The 13,650-nt window shown below is 54.2% G+C and overlaps 1 protein-coding gene across 2 annotated transcripts in view; it reads right to left on the reverse strand.

Moving 5' to 3' along the window:
- KIF1C (kinesin family member 1C) overlaps positions 1 to 13,650 on the reverse strand; it is a 21,880-nt gene continuing 8,230 nt past the window's right edge. For both annotated transcript variants that reach the window (XM_018064493.1, XM_018064494.1), the window contains 7 exons: positions 9,551 to 9,630; positions 8,628 to 8,722; positions 5,236 to 5,319; positions 4,664 to 4,850; positions 4,447 to 4,519; positions 2,779 to 3,393; positions 1 to 1,221 (listed from right to left, as the gene is read on the reverse strand). In XM_018064493.1, coding sequence (XP_017919982.1) covers positions 538 to 1,221; positions 2,779 to 3,393; positions 4,447 to 4,519; positions 4,664 to 4,850; positions 5,236 to 5,319; positions 8,628 to 8,722; positions 9,551 to 9,630 — 1,818 coding nt within the window. In that variant the 3' untranslated portion in view covers positions 1 to 537. The remainder of the gene's footprint in view (positions 1,222 to 2,778; positions 3,394 to 4,446; positions 4,520 to 4,663; positions 4,851 to 5,235; positions 5,320 to 8,627; positions 8,723 to 9,550; positions 9,631 to 13,650) is intronic.

Consider the following 13,650-nt stretch of genomic DNA (forward strand, 5'->3'; position numbering starts at 1 on the left):
TTCTCTGTTTGCTAGCTTTTATTGAAGGGTCCCACATACTCACGGGACCCGAGCCAAACCAGAAACCAGACAGGTTTCCCCAAATATAGCAGGAGGCCTGAAAGGGGGAGGGGAATGACTTATGATCCCGCCACACCTCCCTGGAAACAAACCCACCACAGACAGACAGACAGACAGGGGCCAGGACGGGGAGACCTCACTTCCCTCTAGGTTCTCTCCTCTGCCCCGACTTGAAAAGAAAGTCAAACACTGACTACATAGCACCCCAGCCCCCCACCCACCCTAGCAGCGTTTGTGGGACCTCCCCTGCAAGGGGGGCCCCGAGGCAGCTTCCCATCGCTCTCCTTCACTTTGGTTCGCTCCTGGCAGCTCCGTGCCCTTGTCCTTCCTCAGCCTCCGGCCCAGTCACCCCTACGTCTTCTATCACCTACTCGGACCTTCTCTCTCTCTCTTTTCCAGGGCCTCCCTGCCTCTGGGGAAGCAGTGTTCCTCCCACTGAGGGGCCCCACCAGGCCCTCTCTGCCCAGGATGCGGGGCTCACACGGCCGCCCCACTCTCCTTGAGGTCAGGGGCTGAGCGCTGCCGTCTCATTCTCGGGGGTGTAGTGTACGGGGGGTAGCGGGGCCCTGGGGGCCGCTGGGCTGGGTATGGCTGGGGCTGCTGGGGATAATAGTTGTGCTTTTTGGGCTGGAAGTGCTGGGGTTCGGGCTGTGTGGAACCCCCTCCCCGGGACCGGCCCCCCCCGTCCAGGGAGTTCCTGCGGGGACGGTGGGACCTGCGGGGACTTGGGGGCCTTCGTGCAGGGGTGGCCGGAGGTGGAGTGAGCTCCTCAGGGGGCTGTGGTGGTGCTGGGGACTCCCCAGCCCCCGCCCCCGGCCAGGACTCTCGGTGCTGGGGGTTGCTCTTGAAGGGGAAGCGCAGTTTGCAGTCATGAGGGGGCACAAAGCGGGCGGGGGGTCTGCGCAGCCCCCCTCCCCGGCCCCCGGAGCCCTGTAGTCCCTGCAGCCGCAGCTGCTCCTGCTTGAGCCAGCGGAGGCGGCCCCGACGAAAGGCAGGGTCCTCCTCCATCAGCCTTGATACCCGCTCCCAGCTCGACAGGGGTGGCGAGGAGGGCCGGGCAGGGGGCGCTCGGTCACTGGGGACTTCCTCCTCTGCTGCCTCAGACCCTTGGGGCTGGGCCCACGTGGTCTCACCAGCTTCTTCATTCTCATCCTCATGATCCTGGGAGGGGGAGGGGTGAGAGGAGAGGGGGTACGTGAGGAGAGTGGCCTTCTGAAGACATACAGGTTCAGGAGGATACGCGGGAAGGCCCTGGAGCGGGTGGATGTCCAGGGTCCTGAGAGGGGCCTGGGGTTGAGGAAGCTGGAGGGATACTGGTTTAGGAGCCCAGACCCAGAGCCGGGTGGTCAGACCCAGTCCAGGTCGGCCACCTTCGAGCTGTGGGTCTGAGTCGTTGGCTTGTAACCTCTATGCCTCTGTCTTCACGTGCAAGATGACGTCAACAATAACCGTACCTATGACACAGGGCTGCTATAAAACTATGTGGGAAATTCCACCAGCCTCACCTAGCGGGCACTCAGCAAATACTGCTGAATAAATGACATGCCCTGGGGATACAGCAGTCAGTAAAAACAGAAGAAAAATACCTGCCATCATTTCAGTGGACTGACACAACTGACAAATGAGACAGACATACAGCATGGTACATACGCTACACTTCCATAAAAAGCTGAATGTATGTGTTCAAGTTACTTAATATATATTATTTATATTATATAGTATATAGAGTACCATGTTGTAGATTTTATATAAATACAAAAATATATATTCACATGGAAAAGACCAGAACAAGGAGAGGGGACAGGAGGCCAGGGTGGGAGGAGTGGCAATGAAAGAACAGGAAGAGGTTCACTGAAACATTATCATTTTAGTGAACACCTCCTGTGAGGGGTGAGCTATATGGTCTCAGCGAGGAAGGCCGTTCTCGGCAGAGGGAACAGCAGGCTCAAAGGCTTTGAGGCCAGGGGTTCAAGGAACAGCAAGGACCCTAGGGTTTGGAGAGGGGAGAGCGAGGACACAGGGGCAAGGGTTGCATGTGGAGTTGTAGGCTTTCAACAAGCATGACTGTCGTCATGACCAGCTGCCTGTCATCCCCCTTCAGCAGGCAAGTGGGAACACAGCTGAAATTCTGTCTGTTGTGAGTAACCCCTATAGCTAGCATGATGCCCGGCACATAGTAAACACTCAACTCTTGTTGACTGAACACATGCAAAACCGGGGTAGGTGGTAACACTATGGCTTATGGGGCCACTGTGAAGATTTACACAGTGACACAGGAGAAGTGCTCAGTACAGCGGCCACCAGAGTCGAGGGTCACCCAGGAGAGGGGTGGTTCTAAGAGTGAACAGTATGTGAACACCCATGGAGTGGTAACGTAAGGGATTGTACCCTTTATATCAGTGATTCTCAAAGTCTACTGCACTTCAGAACTACCCAGGCACTTGTTATAAATGCAGATTCATTTCTAATGCCCACAGATGCTGCTTCAGTGGGTCTGGGGCAAAACCCAGGAATCTGCATTTTCAGTTAGGGCCCTGGTGGTTGTGAAGCAGATGATTCACAAACTACGCTGAGAAGAGCTATGTTAAACATCAATAAGGTTCTTTTAAAGGCAGAGGAGAATGAAGGTTGGACTCTGTAGTGGGAGGTTCCGGTTCTTACAGGGGAGGATAGTAGGCAGGGAGGAAAGTGGGGAGAGGCCGGGCAGGCCTGTCCTACCTGGGTCAGGGGGATGACCCTCTCCATGCGAAGCATGCGGTCCCGCAGGGCCTGCAGCTCGCGGTCCTTGGTGCTGTTCTGCAGCTTCACCTCCTGCAGGATCCCCGTCAGCTTGTCAATGTGAGCCCGCAGGTCCTCCACCTCTGCGCCGCGGGCTCCCTCCTCACTGCCGCCGCCTCCACCTCCGCCACCTTCTTCCTCGCCCACCGTGTCCCAGACGTCCCGGGCCACGGCCCTCCAGGCGTCCCCAGGCCCCTCGGGCTTGCCATACGTGCGGCAGAGCTCACGCATCTTGAGGGCAGCCAGGGCCTCGATCTCGGCCCGCCCGTGGCGGAAGTCAGCCAGGGCCACCTCATAGCAGATCTCCTTCACAGCCTGCATCTTCAGGTCGGCCATGGTGGCCCAGCGAGGGTCTTTGCCCTGCAGCCGCCTCCGCTGGGGGATCTGGTACACCCTGCGGGGGGCCCTGCGCTTGCCGCTGCTGGGTAGGCCACAGCGCTTGACGATGGTTTGGACCGTGGTTGGGGGCAGCTGCTCGCGCAGAGATGAGATGAGCCGCCAGCTCTCTTCGCAGGAGCGCTTGTCGGAGTCATCCCCACTGTCAGAGTCCGCGTACTGGGGCCAGAGAGAAGGGAGACAGGTGGGGAGACAACTAAGGACACCTCAGGGCCATGCATCCCAACAACACAGAAACACGGTGGTTAGAACCGTGCAGTGCGGGGCACAGGACTTGATCTCCGCTTGTCTGCACAGCAGAGGTGATGACCCACAGGTACCTGGAGTGTGTGGTGTGGTGGCTGGCACAGAGGAAATGAGTATAGCTAATAAGCTGCAGCCATTCCCAGTGTGGGTTTCATGTATATATCACTCAGGACGAGATTAAAGATTTAAAAGTTCAAGGGACTTTCTTGTTGCTCCAGTGGTTAAGAATCCTGCTTGCAATGTGGGGGACACGGTTCCACCCTTGGTTGGGGAACTAAGATCCCATGAGCTATGGGCCAACTAAGCCCATTCGCCACAACTAGAGAACCTGTGCACTGCAACAAAAGATCCCACGTGACACAACTAAGACCCGGTGCAGCCAAATGAATACATATTTTAAATAGTAAAAATAAAAGCAAGTCTACTCAAAGAACAATCTTAAATAAGTAACAGCTCATGGGTGCATGCTCAGTTGCTTCACTCATGTCCGACTTTTTGCAACCTCATAGACTGTAGCCCACCAGCTCCTCTGTCCACAAGATTTTCCTGGCAACAATACCGGAGTGGGTTGTCAAGATCCTCGAGGGATCATCCCTACCCAGGGATCAATCCTGAGGCTTCTGCGTTTCCTGCACTGCAGACAGATTCTTTACCACTGAGCCACCAGGGAAGTGACAGCACAGGTGGTAAAAATCACACAAGAGGCCCAGGATCAGCAAGAGTCCGGGAAGCCCCAGTCGCCTGGGAGGAGCTCTCGCTCCTGGGATGTCTGGGTTCTTCCCTGGGTTACATTTCTCTTCTGTCTCCTCCTAGACACCACCTCTATCCCCCCGGCCCAGAGCCACTCCCTCCTCTGACTCAGTGGGAGTCAGGCTGAAGTGCTGTCAGCCCACCTCCCCCCAGCCTGTCTGCACCCCATGCCCCCCCAACCCTCGCCTTCCCGACATGCCCCCGCCAGCCCCTCACCAGCCGCTGCTGCTCCAGAAGAAGGTCAGCCTCTTCCTTCTCCTTTCTGTACTGGTTCTCCAGATCCTGAAGCCTGGAGTTGGGTGGGAGGGGAGGCAAAGCTGTGAGGTTCCGGAGCCACCTCAGTGGGGCATCTAACAATAGGAGGATGCTGGGGGCTGAGGGCCTGGGCGGGATGGCCAGGAGGGCCAGGGGCCTGATCACCCTCCCCACGCACCTCTTCTCCATCTCCAGCTTGATGTCGATGCCTTGCTGCTCCAGTAGTTCCTTCTGGGCAAAGTTCCAGTCAACGGGCTCAGAGGGCGGTCCTGGGGGTGGAGGGACCCCTCGCTCCCGCTCCAGCCGCGCCTGCTCCGGGTGATTGAAGCGGAACACGTGGTTCTTGCCCATCACGATCCTATTCCCTGGAGGAGGGAGGAGGGAGATGTGGGCTCACTCCCCAGAGCAGGACCCCTTCCTCACGCCCTAGGTGTAAGGGGCCTTGCCCACCAATCGAAGAAGCCCACACACCATCTCTCCCTTCACCCCAAGTCCAGGGCGATCAGAGCCAAGGCTCCCCCAGTTGACCCTGGGAACTGCCCTGTCCCTGAGAGTCACAGGACGTCAGGAACTGGGCATCCTCTTCCTGTTGCCCTGAGGCAGCAAGACAAACCAAACCCTGGCTCCTCTCCCCTTCCCAGTCGATCTTCATATCCCACACTGTCTCCTATTTATGTCTGAGTCCTGCCCAGGATTCACCCACGAAGCTCTTCCTTGCACAGCCAGGCCCATCACTACACCCTCCTCTACCTGACTTCAGCACCACGGGCTCAGTCACAAGTTTCCCATTGACATAGGTCTCAGCTCCTTCGCAGGGCTCCAGGGTGACCACCACTGAGGCAAGGAGAGAGAAGAAGGAGGGATCAGACTCCAAGGGAAGAGGGGTAAGGTCACAGATTCCCACCCTGCATTCCCCTCCGAAACACACATGCACCCCAGTTCCACCCTCCAGTACCTGTTGGGGGTGCCATGGCCCCTCTGGTGGCAGGCAGCATGGGAAAGGAAGAGCAGAAGGAGGGTTAGAGCCCCAGCTGCAGCTCCCACGAGCCTCGGCGGTGGTGGGGTGGGATGGGTGCTGCCTGTTCACCCTCCACCAGCCTCTCCAGCAGTGGCTTAACAAGCCTGGAACTCTCAGAGAACGTGGTCTCTCAGGTCCTGCCCTGTCTATCATTCATGCCATCCAGACGACAACTCACTCCCTCCTTCCCAAACAACACTGTGCCTAGCCAGGTCTGGATTCCTCTGGAAGGCTCCTAGCCCCACTTCTGTCTGAAGCAGCTTGCAAAGTGCTACCTGACTAATCCTCTCAAGCCACAGTCCACAGATCCCTATCTTCATGGGATGAGATTAAAGTCAACCCAAGCCACGGTCTATCAAGGTGCTCCTTGTACAAATCACAGAACCCTCCTCTTGTGGGACACAAAGATGCCTGAGGCAGCTCCCTGTCCTCAAGGACAAGTGCCCCATGGTCAGGGGGCCCTGAATTTCAAAGACCCAGACTCTGTGACTCCTTAGTGGAGGGACACTGAGCAGTCACCTGATCTCTCAGAGCTATACAATGGGATAACAAAGTCTTTCCGTACAGAGTGGCTGAAAGGCTCAAACACAGTGATGAACGAAAATGAGTTATTTACGTTACAAGGAATAGAGAAACCAGAACAAATGGTGACGTAAAGCAAAGATGAGCCTATGGGTACTGTTCCTGTTGCTGCTGCTAAGTCGTTTCAGTCAGGAGAACAAAAATAGCAAAGAGGAACTTGGCTTAGGGGCAGAGGACTGGAAACGATCATGGGAAAGTGCTAACTTTTGAGTTGATGCTCGAAGGGAAACTCAGATCAAGGGGCAGAAATGACGGAAAAGATGGCAGACAGATGTAATAAAACATCACTTGGTCCAAGCCCAGCAATGGAAGGTGGTGGCAGAGGACAGGATGAGATGACTGTAAGGCCATGAGCTGGCTCTTTTGCCCTTATTTCCCACCACACCCCAAATTCATCCATCCATTCCACAAATATACTGGGCCCCTATAATACACCAGGCACTATTTTAGGTCCTGGAAATACAGGAGATAAAAAACATAATTGCTTCTCATACAGACATCATTTCTACTTGCTAAGACGATAAACAAGTAATTGAACAAATAATCTAAAGTCAGGGTTGGGCGGTGATAGTTGTAATGGAAGGAAATGGGGGCCAGGAGAGAACCCAGGTGAACCCACAGAGATCTGAACTGAGGCAGCCAGGACTCACAGCTCTGGCCCTAGAGCCAGCCATGCTGCATCCCAACCCAGTTCTCCTGCTAGCTGTGTGTGACACGCTCAGTCGTGTCTGACTCTTTTGCAACACTGTGTGCTAAAGCCCACCAGGCTCCTCTGTCCGTGGAATTCTTCAGGTAAGAATACTGGAGTGGGTTGCCATTTCCTCCTCCAGGGTATCTTCCCAACGCAGGGATTGAACCTGGGTCTCCTGCACTGCAGGCAGACTCTTTACCATCTGAGCCACCAGGGAAGCTAGCTGTGTGGTGTCAGGCAAATTCCCCAACCCCAGGAACCTCAGCTCTCTCACCTGTGAGCTGGATGAGACAATACAAGCACACGGTAAGTAACAACTATTCTTCCATGTTCACGACTGCATCCCTGTGGCCTGCTCTTCTCAGCCTGTCTTTGGTCTTAAGTCTGGTGTTAAGAGCAAAGGCCCAAACAGACTAACCCTTTACACAGCCCCCATCTTTGGCGAGGGCTTCCCAGGCGGCTCCATGGTAAAGAATCTGCCTGCCAAGCAGGAGACTCATGTTTGATTCCTGGGTTTGGGAGGTCCCCTCGAGAAGGAAATGGCCACCCACTCCAGTATTCTGGCCTGGGAAATCCCATGCATGGACAGAGGAGCCTGGTGGCCTATAGTCCATGGTTTCGCCAAGAGTCGGAGATGGCCGAGCGACTAAACAACGTCTTTAGGGCACAGAACAGCTGCTGTTTTCACTGTGATGTAACCAATGTGTGCCTGTCTTCTTCCCACACACACTCTGAGCTCCCCCTCAAGGGTGGGTTGGCTCCAAGGGCCTTCTGTGGTTTCGGTATCACCCCAGAACACAGCTTGAGGGAACCGCAGAACAGGAACTCGGCATGTGAACTGATTTAACAGTTCACAGCTCGCAACGCAATGCCGGAAGCGTGTGCTGCCACTGGGGACCTGAGCCAGGCGATAATCCACTGACCCTGAACTGGAATGGAAGCCCACCTGGCAGGTGTTCAACCTGAGCTGCACGCCACAAGAATACATCTCTTCTTATTTTAAAACACGCTCTGATATGCCCGTCTCCCATCCCCCCACCCTACCCACCATCCCCCACCCTGCGCTGAGGCACCTAGCACCAGCTTGAGGTGGCAGACAGCTCAGGTGTGACACAGCACAGACACCAAGGACTCAGCTGTGACACGGCCAGCCTCCCTGCCCAACTCGCTCCCCAGAGTTCCACTTCACTCGGGCCCAGCTGAATACAAATCAGTCCGTTTAAAAAAAAAAAAAAGGACTGAACCAGAACAAAATGTGACCTCAGAACACACCCTAAGTGGTACTTCACCACGAGCATTGTGGTATTATCTGTCAGACACACTACTACCTGAGGGCTCGTGATTCCTAAAAGCTTTTGCTGCTGTGGCCAGAAACAGCTAAAAACCTCTGAAAGCTTTACAGCCAAAAGGATACACACGTCAACTAACTGCCTAGAACTTCTGCATTCATAGCTGGACAGGTAAGTGGGTTTTCAGAGATAAATTCAGATATCCCACTGAAAAAGTACAAGTTTTCATAAAAAATGACCAAGGTGCTATTTGAGGCTAAAAAAATCAAGCAAGAGGGCTGGATCTCCTCTTCCCCAAAATCTTACCCTCTGGAGCCACAGTCTCCTGTTTCTGCCTTGGGGACCTTCACTACCCCTGCCCCTTGTAAACACTCTGCACCCTGAGGGTGGGTGCACACAGCAGGGCCCCCATGGCTGACCAGGAGCTCAAAGCCCCTCTTAGGGTGGACACGTCCCTCTCACACAGCCACAATCCCAGAGCCCGACCCAGGCCTCTGCATTCAGCATGAGGGAGCACTCTCTCCTAGTCTGGCCACTCCACTCTCACCCCCTCAGCCATTACCTTCTCCGTCTGACTGAGGGATGCTCCGGAACAGGCAGTGTTGCTCTCGGATGAACTGCCCTGTCAGCTTGATGTCCACATCAACCTGGCCGACCCTGGGGAAGCAACGGCCGACATTTTCTGAGCATGTGCCAGTCATACATATGCCAAGCCCCTTCGAACCAAAATGCTCATCTGACTCAATCAACCAAGTATAATTATTCCCATTTCGCAGAAGAGGAAGCTGAGGCTCAGAGACATAAGTAACTTGCCCAAAGTCAGGCAGCCTGGCAGTGGTGAAACTGGGGTGTGAGCTCAGATCTGCCTGGCTCCAAGCCCGCATCTGTTATGTACTGTTATGCAGCAAAGAGGGAAGGGAACCTGCAGTGGGGTGGATGCTCTCAGTCTCGGTTCCCATATCCTTACCATGATGATCACCAAGGATAGCTGAACAGCCTGTGGTGGAAAAGGAAGGAACACTCCCACCCGCTTACCTCCAGGAGGTGAGAGAGGAGGCTCTGAGACCTGGGGTTCATTAGCATTAGCCAGTGAAGCCACCTGCCACATGGGCACTGTCCCTCAACAGTGTGGGGCCAGGGTCATGTTTCCCTTCACTCCCCTGACCCCAAGGGAAGGTTCCACTAAGTGATGCCCAGGCAATGGTGCTGCAGGGTAAGAACGTGGTGGTCAAGTTCCCACCCACTCTCTGCCCCAGGAGATCAGGACCCAGCGATGCCAGCATTGGGCTCGTTTGGTCCCAGGAGGCGTGTCACCCCCACCAAAGGTAGGCTCAGCCGGTTCTCAGGAATCCCAGAGCTAGCAGGGCTGCAAAAGAGCTGACGTGAGACCCACAAGGTTCCCATGCGGTCACTAGGAAAGGCAGGTCCCTCTGCAACTAACCTCCAAAAAGAGAGACCGCCCCACAGGCCCAGAGCAAAGGCTACCTGGTGACGCCATCTTTGATGTGGTAGAGCAGACACTCGGACATCAGGGGGTCTTCGTTCAGGTTCACCAGGTGCGGAGTCTGAGCGGGAGGGGGCGGCAGTCAGCAGAGGGCCGTCAGGAGGGAGGGAAGGCACTCTGGCAAACATCTCTGCAGGTGAGCTCTCCCAGCTCCTGCTGCCACTTATCTGACCCACCCTACCCTCTCCTCACACACAGGACACCCCCACCCTTCTAGCTGCTTCCCAGGCCCCACCAGTCTCCCTGCAGGAAACCTTGGCAGCTACCTGCCCTTGCCCTGCTTTCCCTCTGGCCCCAAGCTCATCATTTCTTCCTTCAAAATACACTTTGCCACTTGTGGGGTGTGAGGGGAGGTAACGAGAGAGGACTGTTCAGACGTCTCCTGCCTACACCTCAAGCCCACCTGACTCAAGTCTGCTTCTGCAGCCTGTACTTCTGGGCCTCCTCCATGGCTGGGCCCAGCTCACTTAGCCCAAGCCCCTTTCCAGGGCGTCCTCTCCCCTTCCGAGCTCCCACCCACTGGACTCTGAGCCCTCACTCCTGAAGCAGAGCTCCTACATCCCTGCCTGTCCTCCTGCCTGGAACAGCCTCCCTCCTCGCGCCACCCCCACCCATCAAAATCATTCATTTCCCGTCCCTCTTGGTCTGTCTCAAATGCTACCTCTTCCACGAAGCTTTCCTAAGCCGTCCACCTGAACACAAGATCCCCTGCCTGTTCTCCAAGGAGTTACTGTGGCCCTTCTAGGTACAAGACTCTACTGAGGTGCCAGGCAGGACACAGAGATGAGCCAAACCCAAATGCTGCTGTCCCATCAGTCAGGAAATCAGAGTCAACAACCGGAGATAAGATTGGGCATGGAAACACCATCATAGGTGAGAAATGCATGTCTCATAGTAGACTTTCTGAACTTCTCATGCCCTCACTTAGCTCATTCATTCATTTATCCCATTGTATCGTGGAAGGCGCTTATACACAAAGATGAGTGCAGTGAAGACCAATGGGAGCTCAGGCGAGTCAGAGGAACTTCATGGAAAAGGCCGTATGGGACCTGTTCTGGTCTCTGACAGTGAGGAGGACGTGAACATGCAGAAGAAAGGAGGGGTCTGAACAAAGGCAGGGAAGCCAGAAAGTACAGGGTACAGGGGGAAACACCCAGCAGTCGAGGCCCCACGTTTCTCTGGAAGTTCCCATGAACAGGAAGCCTGAGGCTATGTCCATGATGGGTGCAATGGGTATTGATGTCTGATCCTCCACCAGGCCCCTCATCAATCATTCTCCAACACCTGTTCTCCAGAAGGACAGTCCCGCCCCTCTCGACCCTGCAGTGTCTGGCCTGCCTGGGAACGGCAAACACTGATGGGCCCTAGAAGCAGAAAGCAATCTGTCCCCTGGGAGAGGAGACACGATTTAGGACAGTGCTTTTCAATCTCTGTTCAGCCCAAGAACCCTTTGTTCACATGAAACCTTACCGAGAGGCCTAACACATCAAGCAGATAAGCAGAGAGCTGCTCAGGTCGAAGTGGGGGTGGGGGACACACAGTTTTCTGTCCTGCTCCCCATTCCCATCTTGGCCCCGTGAAGGAAGCTCCCAGCTAGGTTTGAAGATGACCAACTTAAGATCTTAGGCCTGGGGTAAGGTCCCAGAATGAGGGGGTTTTTCCGAAAGTTCCTGGCTCTCCCCAGGACAAACTGGAGCTTTGGCCCCAAAGACCCAATTCTTCACTGGACCTTTCCTAGGCTGGAGTCACCCCCACTAAACCTGTTTCTCCTGTGAGTCTAACAGCTTTTTCTCTGAAATCCACATGACTTTTAAATCCATGAGAAAGGGTTCATCTTCACCACCAGAAGAAAATGCAAAAGTTACCTCCCCTAAGACACCTTTTTTTTCTAACCGATCATATTGGCAAAGATGAAAAAGGTGAAGATGGTAAATGAATGTGGGCTCTCAGATATGTTGCTCGGGGAGTCTAAGTGGGCTTGGTTAATAATCTCTGGAGGCAAAACAGATCAAAATCTGACTGTTGGACCCCAAATCTCCACTTCTAGGAATCTGTTCTACAGACCACAAACTATTTTTAAGACTATCTTCTATAACATTGTTTATAGTATCAGAGAATGGGAAATGACCTAAATGTCCATCAGTAGGAAGCTGGTTAAAAAAAAAAAAATTATTTGATGTCTATACAATAGAATATCCTGACACTGTGGGGAAGAAAAAAAACAACGGCAGGCAGAACTATGATACATTGTTATGTGAAAAAAATAACATGTCAGGTATGGAACCACTGCTACTGCAAAGAGAGAAGCGTGCCTGAGTATGTGGCTGACTTTCTCTCACACATGCCTGCATGCGTGGAGATGACCTCTAGAACACAGTAGATACTGCTAACAGGACTCGCCTCTGGGAGGGCAAGCTGAGAGTGGGAAGGTTTCCTTTTCACTCCACACACCTCACCGCATGTGAATGCCACCTTTACAAGAACGAAACAAAAGCCCCTCCCATTGGTCCCAGGCTTGAGCAGGTGGCATCCTGTGCTGTGAGAACCCTGTCAGTCTGTCCATCCCTGTGGCAGAAGGTCCAGAGGTGCCCAGCACCCCAAGGTGATTGGACAGGCAAGCCACACTGACAGCCTCTTTCCAGACCCTCCTCCCAGGTGTAGGCCTCTTGGGGACCCCAAAACCCCAGGTACCTAGCCCCAGACCTGACCCCTCAGCACTGCCGGCCATCCTCCATCACCCACAGACAGCGCTCTCACTCCCCAGGCTGAGCCTCAGGCAAACCCCTCTCCTCTGTTTAGATCCCGGTTCAGTGGGCCCTGCTGGCTCAGTCTCCCAGATGCCTCGTCTACCTGAAATTCGGAGGGGTCTCCTTCCAATAACCCACAGCCTGGAGGGGGTGTGTCACTCTTAGGGCCCGGTCCCATTACGCTTGCCACCAAGGCCCAGACAAGCATGGCTCCCTTCCAGCGCTGGGACGGGAAGTTCCTACTCTGCTCACCGGCCCCGGCACAGCTGTGCTGGCCCCAGTCCACTCTGGTTGGTGGGTCCTTGTGCTGTGCTGGTTGTTACAGGTTCTGAATATCATTCCTCCCTCCTCCAACTGAGCCTCATCACTCCTGCCCTGCTTCCTTCCTTCTTTCCTCACCACAGAGACTTTCTGAGCTCTGACTACACCACTGGCATACGCAAGGCCCCACTCTGGCGACAAGATTCCACATTTGCTCAGCCCCATGTTTTCCCTGCTCCCACCACCCCATCCATCTTCCAGGCTACACTTTCCAAACCGCCTTCTCCAGGAAACCAGTTTCCACAAGTCTCCAGGCTGCACTGACACATCCATCTTTAAACCTTTTGCTGCCTTTCCAATCAGCACCTTACAATTTTGTGCTCATTCTTTCTCTGTTCCTTTACAGTCTTGTTTTCCCAAGCTAACTTTACAAAACTTTCATTTTTTAGGTTTGGGGTTTTGTTTGAGTAGGTACCACACACACAGGGTTGTTGTTATTTAGTCACTAAGTCACATCTGACTCTTTTTGATCCCATGACAGTAGCCAGCCATACTCCTCTGTCCATGGGACTTCTCAAGCCAGAATCCTGGAGTGGGCTGCCATTTCCTACTCCAGGGGATCTTCCTGACTCATGGGTTGAACCTGCATCTCCTGCATTGCAGGCGGATTCTTTTTCACTGAGCCACCAAAAGCAGGTCACATGCACAGGGTATAAAATCCAAACGATACAGAAGAGCACATCATGGAAAAGTCACTTTCCCAATCAACCTGTACTCTCCCCAGCCTCTGCCTTCCCCTGGGGTAACCACCACAACCAGTTTCTTATGAAGCCAGAAACACACGCTATGTGTGAACTCACACACGTGTGTGGGCTTCTGTCTGTCAATACCTAGGTCTTCCCTGGCATCCTTCTGTGGACCCTAGATGGATGGAGAAGACAGGGACAGCCTGATAACATAGACAGCAGGTGGCAGGAATGGGGGCAGAGATGATGGAGGGCCAATTCAGAGACCTCAGAAAGCAGAGTTAGAACTCACTACCCTGCCACCCCAACCCTCTTCTCTCAGCACCC

This window comes from Capra hircus, chromosome 19, assembly GCF_001704415.2.
Source record: "Capra hircus breed San Clemente chromosome 19, ASM170441v1, whole genome shotgun sequence".
In the NCBI taxonomy this organism is placed as follows: Eukaryota; Metazoa; Chordata; class Mammalia; order Artiodactyla; family Bovidae; genus Capra; species Capra hircus.